Genomic DNA, 14,852 nt, shown 5'->3' with positions numbered 1-14,852 from the left:
TACTGTTTAATTTTCACCGTCCATAGTAGCCTAATTCTTTTTCGATGTCTGGAACTTGAAAACAATTGCCAGCCATTTGTCGAAGTATTAGAGAAGAGAACCGCAGCGCGCAGCACCTGGTTATCTTGCAAAATTCGCAACGTGGTGGCCGTTGAAAGTGAGATGGAAAAAGGCGGGCGGCGCAGAAACGATCCGTTCAAAGAATGAGGCCACCCTGCGTACGGAGCGGGGCAGGAGGCGCGCATAGAGGCACCCAGCGTTATATTTAGCTCGGGCCCAACTCCTACGCGGCCTGTTCAACGAAAAAAAAAAAAAGTTTTTCTGAGATAACTTCTGGACCGATTTTAATGAGATTTAATGCATCCGAGCGATAAAGTTAAATGATAATGACTGATGGAAGCGGAATTTCGATTTAGGCAGAAGAGAGGTAAGGTGTGTAGACAGGACGCAAGAGTAGAGAAGTGGACAGCACGAACGCCGCTTCTGCTTCCACTCTACTCTTGTGTCCTGTCTGCACGCCTCACCCCTTTTTTGCACAATGAATCCTTAGCGACTAGCTCAGCTTTCTGCCGTTCTAAGTTCGATTTAGGGCCGGAATTTTGTCAAAAGAATTTTCAAAAATTCGAACGCTCGAAAAAAATATAGAAACATGAGGTTTATAAATTAATAGCTCTCAGTCAAGAACAGATATGACGGCCGTGTAAACGGCATCCATTAGATCATTGAAAGTAGACAAATTCGATATGTCAATTTATATATTACGTAAGTTTGTTACGTTGTGTACAAGCGTGCTGCAAAAGCTGCATTTACACATTACTATTTTTTTTAGATTCATGTGCAAAGGTACGTCCTCATTTGCGGAAATGAATACGCGCTTATTTCGGCAGAGCTTGTTGTGTCGTCTTCTCGCCTCGTGTCCCATCTAAAGCCCCTCCATAAACGTTTTCGTCGACCAGGTTAAGTAGCGCCAACCTACCCTCCTCCTCTGCACACCTCTCCCATTCACCCCCTTGCTTCCGGCGTCAAGCGGAACTCACGTAGCTGCAGCTTCCTGTTCCGAGTGGAAGTGACGCTATGTGTTTATTTTAGCGTTGTTCACTTTTGCGTCGATGGAGAGGCTTTAATTGTACCAGCTGCGGTTTAAACTCTGAATGCGATTCCATCCAAGAAGCACCGCCTATTGTAATCAGCGATGTGATCGTGTTCGCTGCTTCGCGTCAACCTGCGATGGTTTGTCCCACGAGAGACAACGTACAGCGGGATGTAGCGCCTGGGTGCTCGGAGACCACTGCCGTTTTTCGTGCATTTGGGAAACAGCGTTCGCGATCTACTACTTCAGCGGAATACAACAGCCTGTCACCTTTGCATTCTTCTCGTGGTGACTGCCACAGCTCTGCTAAGCACGCGAGGCCGCCTCACCATCGTCTAACAGCAGTCAAAGCGGAAATTCCCGCAGCGCAACTCCAGGAAGCGGAAACGCCGGGACCGGAAGTGCCGGAACCGGAAATGCCGGAACCGGATTTGGTGTGAGGGCAAAAGGCGGCGCACAACAAAGGTTGTCGGTACTTAAGAAAGCGGCGGTGGCGCGTGGATTCAGGGGTTTTAGTCCCGTCTACCTTTTGCGCTGTTAACGCCAGGATGGAAAACCAAGCACGAGATACGGAGTTCAGCGTGTTGCCGTAGGCACGCGTGCGTTTTGCTTCCCGAAGCATAGAATATTGCGCGAATGCCATATATTAACTGGAACTTTAAGCAAGAATTATGCTGTACTTAATAACAGTTGACTTATGTGCTTACTGTACGACTTACTCGCAGAATACATCCGAAGTACCTTGATTTCAGCGCCAGGTCTCGCCACTTACTGGTTTTTCAGACTTGCTTTGCCAAATTAAAATTATAATCCCTAATTAAATCTCGAACAGCGTGCTGGATTCTATCACTGTAAGTCATGGTAAATTCATTTCCATCAACGCCTCACAACACATTCCGGTCAGTTGTCAATCCCTTTCAACGTATCGTTGAAAGATGTCCATCTTGACACTCGTAAAAGGTTTACAACTGTAGAACGAAGGGTCTCCGATACAATTTTTGTGGAACCGATAAGAATTTCGCCTGTCGTACGGAACGCTTTCCCGCTATAATTCAATGCCCCAACTCCTTTCGTCGCAAGCTGTAGCAGACGATCGATCCTCATGCATTTTCAGGTTAAAGCGCGCTATTGTTTTAAAGAAACCTCTTCATATATTGCATTTGTGTATTTCTTTTCGAAGGCGCACTAGTTACTGTGCGTGTATACGTGTGCCATTGAAAATAAGCCTAATGTAGGCGGCATTAATCCAAACACTCTCGATGACCTCGTGTGGAAAGCCAGTCAGACATCGATCTCTCGAATGAGTGACATCGCTCACATACTCCACGTAGAGTGGGCAGAGACGGGCGTAGACGTGCGGAACGATGCTACTGCGATATGCTGCGATGCAGATGTTTAAAACCTAATATTAGACGCGTTAGGCAGCGCACTTGAATTTGCCTCTCGGTGATCGCAATGAAGGCCTGCCCTACCGACTGATTGCGTTTGAAGAAAAATAATTTCGGAGTGATTTTAAACGCACACCAAAGATAAAAAAAATCTGAGCTGCATTAGAAAATTCCGTTTCTCCTACTTAAAAGAAAAATCCTGTCAGGCGAGGGGACTCGAAAAGACGCCAAAGAGCAAAACCGCGGTGGATGGCGCATTGAACTTTGCGAACCAGATATGATTTTGAAAATGAAATTTGACGGCATCTGCCTGGGCCTAGATTTTATCGGTGAAGGTGGACTACATTCTTTTGTAATACAGCCAAAAAATGAACTTCAGGAGTTTCAACATCGAATACTTAACCGCAGCGGCCCAAACGTGGAAAAATATCTTAAAATGCGTGACGTCACTAACTGCAGCGGCTCTGTCGCGACATTCATAAAGTGAAACATCAAAACAATTTTTTTTATATAAGCCACTCTAATACGGCGAAAGTAAAGTTTTGAGAGAATATATTACAACTTTATACTTATTTGCTGTTTCCCTTTGGGGGGGGGGGGGGGTTTAAACACGGGCGGCTGACTTCAAACCTCTGGTACGATGATTCGTGCAGATATCGTAACGCTTGACAAAAAATATTCGCTAATTCTAGAACACTGAGTGTCAGATAATCTACATCTCTCCTCAACTGAGGACCGTAGATAAGCGTGGCGCCCCCTAATATTTCGCAAATGTCCATGTGTCGCCTGTGTGTAGTGTCTTTGGAGCATGCTGTATAATGCATAGCAGTTGTCTGGGGTTGCCCAATTTAAGTGGCCATCCAATATTCTTTGGGCATAATTCTCATCGTTTATGACTGCGAATTCAAAAGTTCCAAGGAACCGCACGCTGCTTCCCGCGCCTTGAATTGGCCGCCATTCGAGATAAAGCTTTGATATGTTGCCAAAAGCTGTTGTTTGTAGTTATTCTCCTTTCACTGCCTTTTCTAAAATAAATGCACGAAGTATACATTTTTGACATCAGTGATAAAATTCGTATAAGAAGTGGATAAGAAGCTGTAAGGACTCGGGAAGATAGATCAGTGTTGATTACGAATTCACAGATTTCCATGAAGTGACTACGCAGGCGACCGCAGACTTCCGCGGGCAATTAAAGAAGCATTCAGAAAGTTCACGCCGGAAAAGAAACCGGCATTTCTTTTAGTCGTCCTGGAAGGGCAACCTTCGTCACCGAATTGGAACGCTAATAGCGCACTCATAATTGATATAAACTGGTATGTCATCAGTAGACGGCAGCCATCGATTTTATTAAGTTGTCAACGGTGAACTTGGCGGAGCATAGTGCGTGGTTGCCAGTGCTCAAAGATGGTTCGGTGATATACTTCGGCAGAACATACACCCACTCTTCTTGTCTTTGGCAGCGTCGATATATACATTCACGACTAATACTTGCAGGCCTTGAACCCCTGTAAACTAGACTAAGTGATTCAAAAGGCTGTCCGACAGCAATATTTAGCGCATTTTGAAATTCTAGGATGACGAACAGCTTAGATTCTTGCTGTGGTTAAGGGAAGTTTAAAAATTACCTGGTATTCAGATTGTTTTTGTTGACTTTCTATTTTTTCTCTTCCCGTCTACCTTATCGGCCACCTATCGTTTGGGTCGGGAGATAAGCGCGACGATGGCACATGACCTCCGAGATTGGAATATTTCGGAGGCTATGGTAGACAGCTTGTACTGGTTGTACCGTTCACCGTAGATCACCCGACATGGAAAGCACAATTATAAAGCGGTCCTGGCTTCCACTTTCGCGCTTTCCGGACTCACGCACAGATAGATTCACTTAGGTGACCATGTATGCGAGATTCAAAGCGGAATGGCATAGCGTCTCACGCGTAAGCTACGCTATACCAGAACTCGCTTTCTGCAAAGTTCGTTTGCGGAACGGTAACGCCATTTCACTTAATCCTGCTATTATAGTAATGTTAATTTAAACCTTTTTTATTAGTGCTTTCGCATTCACAACTCGTAAGTGATTGGGTGTCCTCGGATTTTTGTTTTATAGCCAAGCTTTCTTTGACTCTTCCTTCGACTTTCCCACTGCTGCTGTCGCGCACACCGCGTCGAGGGGTGGTTCAGATCGTGCATGAGATTCGCGAGTAAGATGGGAAAGGCGACGGGAGAAACGCGTTTCCCCGCCCCCGAGTCGAATGCGCACAGTGCCTTCTGTTGCTACCTGGTCGTCGCCACACTAGCCTCTTAACTGTAATTATCCATACGCACCCTCAGAAGCCTACCACAAACTGCAGCGCGTCCCCTCCGCCTCCCCTTTGCAGGCCAGAGGGGACGCAGAAATGACTGTAGAGAGAAGGAGAGGGAGAAGAGGCAGTTCCCATATACGAGAGGGGAGGGGGGAGCAGTTGCAGGGAAACAGGCCAAGCTTAAATAATTGGTACGGTACAGTAGCTTGCTGCTATTTCTAAAGAATAAACTACATGCAAATACGTCAAGCGGGCAACTTAAGCAGGGCATGCAGAAGCAGAGCCGTGTTAATTAACGCGCACCGCAGAGTCCAGCAGACACTACGGAAGCAGTCGACCGTCAAATCAACACTTCTGTGCCCGCCGCGATAGCTTTACGGCTATGACATTGCTAGAGGTCGTGGATTCCATCCCAACCGAGGCAGCCGCATTTCGACAGGGGCGAAATAGAAAACACAACTGCACTTAGATTTTGGGACACGTTAAAGAACATCACGGTGTCAAAATTAAACCAGAGTACGCCACTACGGATTGCCTCATTGTCCGAGTCTGGTTCCGGAACCTACAGCCCCATAATCCAATTCAAGTTTTCTAGTTCTGCCACAATGCGATGTGCCATGTGAAGAAATGACAACCTTCAACCCTCTCAGAGGTTATAAATTATGGCACACTACAACGCCCCAAGTAAACATCTCTCCCTGTGCGTTCTATGTACTAGGCAGACAAAAAGCAGTGGTACCTGCAAGGTAATGTTTAACAGCAAGCCCCTCTCGTGGTAGCCTAAATGTTGAAGAAATTAAGCTTTAGCCGCCAACACCGCCACTAATTATCGTCAATCAAAGCATCCAGCACGGTAAGCTTCGCTTACATCGATTCGCACAGTACGTGGGATCTTCATAATTTTTCTTGTGGATTTCGGCCATTGCGGTTGTGCAAAAATCCTTGAAACTTCCAAAGTTGACTTTTCTAGGATACAACACAGACCATTTTACATACAGAAGTACAACTAGGTTCGAAGAGACCTCACTGCTGGCTGGTACAGGAGTTTCGCTTCACGGCGACGGCACCAGCAGTCTTTCGTTTGCGCGTCTGTACAGGCTTACCATGCTGGCGTTCTCGCGGCAAGAGTGGCTTTCTTTTTCCATTCTTGGCATAGGTGGAGGGTAATTTGGTAACATACCACAAATGATTTTCCTCTTCATTGTAGCTTAATGACTGGAACAGAAGAGGCGAAAGGGTCACGAGGCGTAAATGAAATTAATCTCTTCTTTCAGCTAAAATACAGAAGTGCCCTGCTAACGCGCCTGTTACCACTATAGTGTATGAAATACGCTTCGACTATCTGCCCAGACAACGGTCCCGTTGCCTGTAAAGTGTGGGGCTCCCTTAAATTTCGACTGAAGTTCCCGCACCAGCTTAACATCAAGTCATGAATTTTGACGGTGTCCTGCACGGCTCTTTTTATTTATTTATTTATTTATTTATTTTTAACGGTAAACTGGGCCTACATTGTATTGTAATAGAGCCAAAGAGTGAACTTGGCAAGTTTCACGAATTTCCATTGTACCACAACATAAATGCATTTAAATCCGTAACGTCACACTGATGTGTGGCACTGGAGTTCTATCGCGGAATAAAAAAAAATTGAAGTTTGGCTTCTAGGAAGCAAAGTTCAGAAGTGCAAGTGTTTCGTAACTGTCAGTGTCAAAATTAGCTAACATCTCATTGACATACGATTTCAGTGAGTCGCAAAGAGTTGCTAAAGGAGTGTGTGAATCTTTTTCTTATTCAAGTATTTCCCGAGAATATTGGTTTCGGTTCAGTTCCCACGTAATTTAGGCTCAGGTTGTTTGACACCTAGTGCTTATGTACGCGAGTAGTTCTCCCCACGTTCTCCCTCTCCCTAACCCCTCTCCCCAGTTAGGTCAAAAGCCATTCTTTCCGAAACAATATGCTTTGCTCAATTATGACTCAATGAAAAAATACACAATTGCATTCTGCTCAATGAACCCTTGTCCTTAAGTAGAGAGAGAAAGCGATGAGTACTACCGACAGCATGGCACCGGCAGGTTCAATGTGTATGCACCCTTAGCTTGTTTCACGATGGCCTGCATTGCCATTTGCTTCACCAGTGGAACACTGAAATGCCTCTATGCTGCCGTTTGATTCATTGTGTACAGGGTTTGTGCAGTGTGGCTTGATAGCACGAGGTTGTGGGTTTGACGAGATTCCGGTAACAAATAGCGGGTGGTAAACAAAAAAAAATTGAATCCCCATGCTTTCGGAGCCTGTTGAGAGTGCAGGAGGTGCCAGGCCAGTTTTCTACCGAACTAATTTATGAAGTGTTTGGTGCTCTTCACACTATTGTGCACGGCCAATGCTATCGGTTCGCTCAATACAGTTTAACCTGCTTTCCTTATGAGTGGGCAGTCCACTCAGGGCGAGCGGGCTGCCCAGTCGCACACTAAAGTATTGGTGCTTCAAGCAGGCTGGATTTTGATTTTACAGCGAAGCTGTCAGCCTCTAGTTGGTCACCATTTTTCGTGTTCGCATCTATCGGCAAAATTGTGGGCCGATCCTGGCGACAGTGCTAAGACAAGAGCAGTGGCCCCTACCCCAGTGTGGCACAGGCTTCAAGCAGTTAGCAAAACTTAGTGAACAGTGCAGACATTCTCTGGGATCGCTCATGCAACGTATACAGAACAGTATACATTTCAATACAGAACAAGCATAAAACGATCATCCAAACCACATAATTGATAAGGCGCTCCTGATAACAATGCCAAGCACGTAGCTTGGCATTGTTATAATTTCCAGGTAACGATTATTGCTCCGCAAGCTGCCACAGTGATGGTAGCATGCAACGTGAGGAGCGACGTTCCTAGCCTTTCGTATATAAGAGAACCAGCCGATCAAATGACTTCAATGTTGTTGCAGCACCGCTATGGGGGGCAGCGTGCTGTCACAGTTACCATTACTCTAAAGCAATAAGGCGTTGCATAACCCCCAGTAGTTGCAGTGGTTGTTTTCAACAGCTTCACTGGACATACACTTTTGCAAGGCTGGGACGTAGAGTCAATTTGTTTGCAAATATGTATGTCATATGAATAATGAAAAATAAGCATGCAGTCTGTTCCCTAGACCAAGGTCTTCCCCTCTCCACTCCAAACTAAAAGCTCAACACCAGAAACTGCCCTCCTTTGTATGTCTTGCAGATCACTCTGAGGTGTTACCGCACTTACCGTATCCAAGTGAATGTTGGGATTTTGGACGATTACGGACACATCATCAGCGCATCGGTAGTCCGGCAATCTGTTGGTCACCGCTTCATTGCCGTCACAAGTTGAAATTCTAGGTGGGTGTCGTGCTTTGCATGATGGCTGTTTCCTTTCCAAATCTGTGCATTTCACTGTCCTCTTCTTTCGTTCTCTCTTTTCGTCCTACAGCTGACGAAACCACGTTCCGTACTTTATTTTCATTTTTTTTTTCTTCTAGTCTCAAGCCTCCAGTCAAGAAAGGGTTCAAGACTAAGGCACGCTAAGCAAAGCCTCCCTCTGATGCTGTGAGAGCAGTGCGTGGTATTTTACCAAAGCTCTAGCTAACACACGATGCTTCTTTCTGCTGAAAACTATGGTTTGCTTTAGAAAAGTGGTTTTTACAATAGATGTACTTATTCTAATTTCACTTGCACGAATTTGTTATGACCATAACCGGAAATTGCAATGTCTTGTACACTTACCTTACCAGGCTATTTCAAGAAAGAAGTGGCGATTTTTTTCCACATGAAAAAATAAAATTTTTCCATCCAATTCCCATTGCCCCAAGCCTCATTTTGTCATGACAAGGATCTGGCGCGTGCAGGAGCACCTGCAGTATGGTGAGGCACAGCGTCCGAAGTTGGAAACAAGGTTTCATGATAAGGGGGAGGGATTAGGTCACAACCTATCGGCCGTTTTGGTTTTTATTCTAATGCCCATGTCGTGCTTTAGCGAGTTAGACCCAAGTAAATAGTGGCGTACTCAACTGAATTTCAAGTAGAAAAAGAAACACGGCTAATGCTTAAAATGCGGTGGTGAAGAGGGCCACTTAGTGGCGACTGCGGTGCTCCCTCTCCTTGTCTCGGTAGCGGTCCCCTTCGCGGCTCCGGTCTCTGTAGTCCCGCTCACGCCTGCGCGACCGGTCACGCCTACTCGACTTCTCTCGGCGTGATGATCTCTATGGGGACCGGTGCCTCTCCCTGGAGCGCGGACGGTCCTTACTCCTGCGCATTGCAAAACACGCAACAGGTGTACATGAGAAAGGCGTTCGCGAAATCACAACATGCAGTAATTTTCATTCATTTAAGAAAAAATAAAAGCGATGCACCTACACATGATGCTGATTAGGTTGTATGTAACATGCAACCTCGGCTACAAAAGTTTGCAAGAGAGGGATCCAACCGCATCTATGGAGCCCATACCTTTACATTAAAACGCCATATTACAACACCACAGATTGAACAGACGACAATACTCACCTCCAAACAAGACCCTCTCTCGTTAAGACGCCGTAACATGTCGACAATTACAAAGCGATATATACCCCCATGTAAGCAGACTACACGCCACACACCCCACAATATATTCATACAAATGTCCCCTTTGTAACAATTACGCTTCCCTATATCACACCACAAGGGCGTGCCCCAACGTGAAGGCAGCCCCACAAATACCCAACCCCACACCTGAGCAGTGGGAGGCCGTGCTGACTAGTTCGGACCCTCGTAACCTGCAGCAACCGGTGTGGCGGGACCGGGAGACAGCAGGAGCCGTGGACTAAGGGCGCCTCGCGCACAAGCAGAAAGACACCGGCTTGTCCTTTCCTCTTTTTTAAAATAAATGTTTATCCTCCTCCTTACCGAAAAAAGTTTACCAGTAAAACCGGGCAACATCTTGGACATGTAGGCCGAGGATACGAGCACGATTAACCTGTGGTATCGGTGTGCCATCCACGTGTACAGTGATAAGGGGAGTAGGGGAACGGCTCCGGGGGCGAAGGATTATGAGCTCCGACTTTTCGGGAGCACATCTTAAGCCGCATTTTCTCGCGTACTGGGAAACTCTATCGACTGCTTGCTGCAGTCGGTCCTGAATGGCTCCGTCGGAACCCCGTGTCGACCAGATAGTAATGTCGTCCGCATAAATAGCGTGGACGACATCAGGGATCTGGTCTAGTAGCCGGGGGAGCCCTGCGAGCGCGATATTGAATAGAGTAGGGGAAAGAACTGAGCCCTGGGGTGTCCCACGTCCTACAAGGGGAGTCGTACCGGATCGATGCGGTCCCATTCCTACGGTGGCTGTGCGATATCGAAGAAATGCGCGGATATAGTTGTACATACGAATTCCACAGTGTGAATGTGCAACATTGTGAAGGGTGAGGTCATGTTCAACATTATCGAATGCCCCTTTTAGGTCTAAGGCGATGAGTGCTCTCGTTTGGGCGGACGACGGAGGTCCTATATGACTTCCTCCCGCAATTGTAAAAGCACATCTTTGGCAGACAGATAAGCCCGATATCCGAATTGTGAGTTAGAAAAGAATGATTTTTCTTCGAGGAAGGGCTGCAGACGCCGCAAGAGCACATGCTCCATGAGCTTACCAATGCAGGATGTTAGGGAGATGGGTCGTAAGTTTTCAACTTTAACAGGGTTGCCCGGTTTGGGGATCAGTGTGATGTCGGCGTGTCGCCATGCTTGGGTAGCATGCCCTTGCGCCAGCGATCATTGAAGATATGGGTGAGGTCGTTAATATCCGCGTCACTGAGGTTACGAAGGGTGGCGAATCGGATGTGGTCGGCTCCCGGTGCCGTGTTGCGGCGTAGGTCTTGTAGGACCACCCGCACCTCCTCAGATGTGATTTCTGCATCGAGCAATTCGTTCGCCTTGCCTACATAAGGATGGTCAGGGTACTGCGGCGGCGGGCCTGTGGGTATGAAATGCTTCTCTAGCTCTCTGAGGAGTGTCGAGACGTCGTCCCTGTACTCGTGCATTAGGATGTGCAGCTGTTGAAATGTTTTCCCTTTGTTGTGGTGGGATCTGTGAGTGAGCGAAGAATCGACCACGTTTTTGCTGTGCTCAATGTGCCTGAGTGGCGATCGCCAAATCCTCGCCAGTTATTCCTCGTAAGGATCTCTGCATACTCCTGATATTCCCGTGTAATTTGATCTCTACGTTTCCTAAGTTTGCGGTTGAGGCGTTGTCGTTTCCATCGTCGTGTCAACCCTCTGCGGGCGTTCCAAAGATGAAGTAAATGCGGGTCTATGTCTGGTGTCTCGGTTGTGGTGCGCAGTGTACTCGTGGTGGCCTCTAGATCTTGTGCGAGAGAGTCAAGCCAGCGTTCGTACCCTTGGCGCTCAGTTGGGTCCTGACGACGTTCCCTGAATTTCGCCCAATCCGTTATACGCACATTTCGCTCGGGCCTGCGCGCACCCCGTAATGACAAGGTGGTCGTTACAATGTAGTGGTCACTACCAAGGTGCTCCTCTAAAGGCCCGTGCGCAACGACTGGGCCAGTATTGCGCACGAAGGTCAGGTCAGGGCAGGTGTCACAAAGATACGCTGTTGCCCATCCGAGGTCTGCGGCGGCTGCTATGAATAGCGTCCACGCGTCACCTACGCGCTGCCTCTCGCGATCTCCCGATTAGCAGTGCGGTCGCGCCACACTTCGGTCCGCTTGCAACGTGCCGCACAAGACATTGTCAGCGCCAGTCAATATATCGCGAAATGAAAACACCTATACAGCTGCGCTCAAATTTCGCATAGGGGAGTATATCGTAATCGTCGGTGAATTTTTTTCTTTCAGTATTGAAAGAAATTCCGAACTGTCCGACGAAAATTTCCTACAATCGCAGTATCATTCGCATCGCTTTTGCAGACTGCTGATTGGATCAACAATGTACAAGCCACGTTGCACAGGTTATGGGCAAAGGAAGTGTGACAGTGATGTTTGCAGAAACAGCTGCGATAGCTGACGGCCCAATTTCTGTACTTCTCTCTCATCATAGCGCTACGGCAGTGTGTCATTTGATGCGCCAAAAAATGCTTTTCAGAAGGCTCGGATGAGAAGCATTACTGTTTCCTTGTTGGTCTTAAGATAACCCGCAAATGTATTTATGATGCTGGGATCACCAAAGGCTAAGCTCCTGAATATTTCAGCCCTGTCCAAAGAAGCCGCATTGAGACCCGTTCCATACAAGCACGTAAAATACTTGCATCTTTTTTTTAAACTACCATCAAAATTGGTTCCAATACTCCTAATTTACGCCGTGTATTTTAATGCTTTAAAAAAGAACATTCGCTGTTTTCTTTCACACCGTGCTAATAGGACAAACTGAATTCAAGTTCCCTTAATTATGTGTCAGATGTGGTACAGATGTGGAGCAAAAGCGTTAACGTGTAGAAAGCTGTGTTCTCTATACCACGAGCTTTTAAGGTTTCCAACGTTTTGCGATTCGATAGCAAGATTTTTGCACCTTGTCCCAGTTAACATTTCTTGCGCGTGAAAAATGCTTTCGTGTCTGCCCCGCTGCTCATTTGTATGCTGTTCGGTTCAACGAGCTTTCTTTACAGCCAAGCTGTATATACTTCTGCCCCTCAATGCATTTGTCGTGCCAATCGCATCCACTTCAACGAGATCGGCTTACTAGCGTTCTTTGGGAATGCTCTGCCGTCTACTCTGCGATTGATGGACTTGCTGCTGCTGCGCGGCCATGCGTGTGCCATCATTTGTTTTCTTTCGAACTCTGTTTGGTTGACCGCCGTTCAGTGTGTTTTGTGCAGTGTTAATTTCTATATCCACTGTTAACTGTTCAGTGTATTTCTCTCGTCTTCATCACTGATCCAGATTAAGTGAATGTGTGCTAGTGTTCTTGTGTTTTTTTTTGTGTGTTTCGTTTAAATTGTGTGTCCGTTGTCAGTGTAGAAATATATTTTTTTCCTCTATATCTTCCGACTCTGACTCTTTCACTGTGTTCGCTTGAGTACGGAACGACCAACCGGCGTGTATACCCCGTCGACGACTTCGCGCCGACGGCGAACGGGTCGACAAGCCGTGACAGATGTACATGGTGAGGATGGAGAGGGCGCCAGAAGGAAGTAATATCGGGTTTAATCTCATATGCAAACAGGCTGGTACAGTAGTAGAGCAGCAACTTCCAGGCTTATTCTATGCGGTATAAGTCAGTGCCACAGTCATGAGCACCGGGGCAGACGAGAGAGGATGAAAGAGGGCAGCGCTGGAACACGGCAGAAAATGACAAGGCTTTGTCCTCTGAGCGGGTTACTGCACGACTTGGGAACAAGCAGAAGAGAGGAAGCACAGCTCTCTTTCTACGGTACAAAATAAAACAAAAAACACGCAGACATTAAGTTTGCATCTTTTAATATTTCACTAAACTTTAATCCGTCTATTGAAGCAACGTATTAAACAACTGATGTCGCCTTAAAAGAAGTCACGTGTCACTGTGAGTGACGTCACAGCACTGCCATGTATGTAGGCGCACGGTGCCCGCAACAAAAGCAAACGGCGTTTGGCTTGAAATTTAAGCTCTTTCCGCGGCGCTATTGGGGGCGAAGAGTTACGGAGTCGCCATCTGTTGGAATCGCATAGCTCCCTTGCGTAGTATGAGGGATCACGCGGCACGCTCCTCATATATTTCGCTTACCGCACTCAATAAAAACACCACGCGGCAGCCCTTCTCCACATTTATGTAGGTACCCTCAAAACGAGAGAAGTTTTTGACTGTCGATATAACGATCTTGGGCAAACTGAAAGCACAGAATCGTTTACGCACGCTATCTCTTCACCGAATACGTACAGTGAACGTGCCACTGCGCGCGGTCGTCGCGATGGAGTCTCCCGAACCGGCTTCTTGCATGAAAGGTGGGCAAACGCTGAGAGTAAACTATGTGAAATGTGTTCTTATAGTGGGCTGTCTGTATAACCAAATGGGGCATAACAGAATGAAGCCTCAATGCATCGATCGTACGGGTGTGCAGCGACCGACTGCGCGTCTGCATGCATCTCTGCGCACAGTGTTTCGCTTTCGCTGTTAGCACGTTTTCGCACCGTGCCGTGAGCTTTAGGCCGCAGCATATGAGCACTTGACAGCACACTAGCAACCATTGTTGCGTGGATGCTATCAGAACTGTTCAAAAATAATTTCGTTATAGAAACTTCGACGCCTATGGCGACTGTGATGGGCCGTGGCGACGATTCAATATTTTCTTGTCTTCTTAATTCTTGGACATTTGAATATTATTTCTCAAGTTGCGTCGCACTGTATGTTTTAGTTTCAGTTTATTATTCGTGCATAACAATTTGTTACAAAATATGGTATACAAACAAGGGTCCCAAAGTCAGAGACTGCACCGGGACCCTTGGATCAGAAGTTATACAAAAAAAAAATTAAGCGGAATACAGAGCAGAGAAACAAATCATGAAATAAGCAAAATATAACCAAGAAACTGAGTGACGACACACATAAAAAACAAAAGGAAGAGGAAAGATGCACAATCAATGGTAATTCCACAGCTTCTAAATAGCAAAATAACATTGTAGGAAATTAATCAGACAGCAAATAATTCTTGAGTTCATATTTGAAAGAGTACAAGGTAGTTGACAACTTAATGGAATATGGAAGACTGTTCCAAAGTTTAAGCGCGCAAAAAGAGGAAGCCATCTTTCCGTAATTAGTATGACATAAAGGCAACAAGAAATTTCCTTGTGCTGCAAACCTTGTGTTATTGGGATTAAAAAGGAGATCAGAACTAACAAAGTTGTAAGAAACTTGTTGAGTTAGTAATTTGAAAATTAATATCGCTAAATGATAGTTAAACAAATCAGTAACTTGAAGAATGCGGTTTGTACGCAGTTGTGAAGAGGCGTTAGAGAAAAAATGGCTTCGCGTTATAATGCGGATAGCCTGATTTTGAATGTGCTGAATAGAGGAAAGATGACAATGATAAGTATTACCCCAAGAAGCGACACCGTAAATGATATGACTATGAATGAAAGCGAAGTATAACGACAATAATGC

The 14,852-nt window shown here is 46.2% G+C and overlaps 1 protein-coding gene across 1 annotated transcript in view; it reads left to right on the top strand.

Annotated features, from left to right (window-relative positions):
• LOC142579665 (uncharacterized) overlaps positions 1 to 8,582 on the top strand; it is a 238,284-nt gene extending 229,702 nt beyond the window's left edge. Inside the window, exons 4-5 of the mRNA XM_075690094.1 lie at positions 7,994 to 8,133; positions 8,274 to 8,582. Coding sequence (XP_075546209.1) covers positions 7,994 to 8,125 — 132 coding nt within the window. The 3' untranslated portion in view covers positions 8,126 to 8,133; positions 8,274 to 8,582. The remainder of the gene's footprint in view (positions 1 to 7,993; positions 8,134 to 8,273) is intronic.
• Positions 8,583 to 14,852: the final 6,270 nt, after the last annotated feature.

Source organism: Dermacentor variabilis, chromosome 4 (genome assembly GCF_050947875.1).
Source record: "Dermacentor variabilis isolate Ectoservices chromosome 4, ASM5094787v1, whole genome shotgun sequence".
Taxonomy (NCBI): Eukaryota; Metazoa; Arthropoda; class Arachnida; order Ixodida; family Ixodidae; genus Dermacentor; species Dermacentor variabilis.
This window is presented reverse-complemented; position numbering and strand designations above follow the sequence as displayed.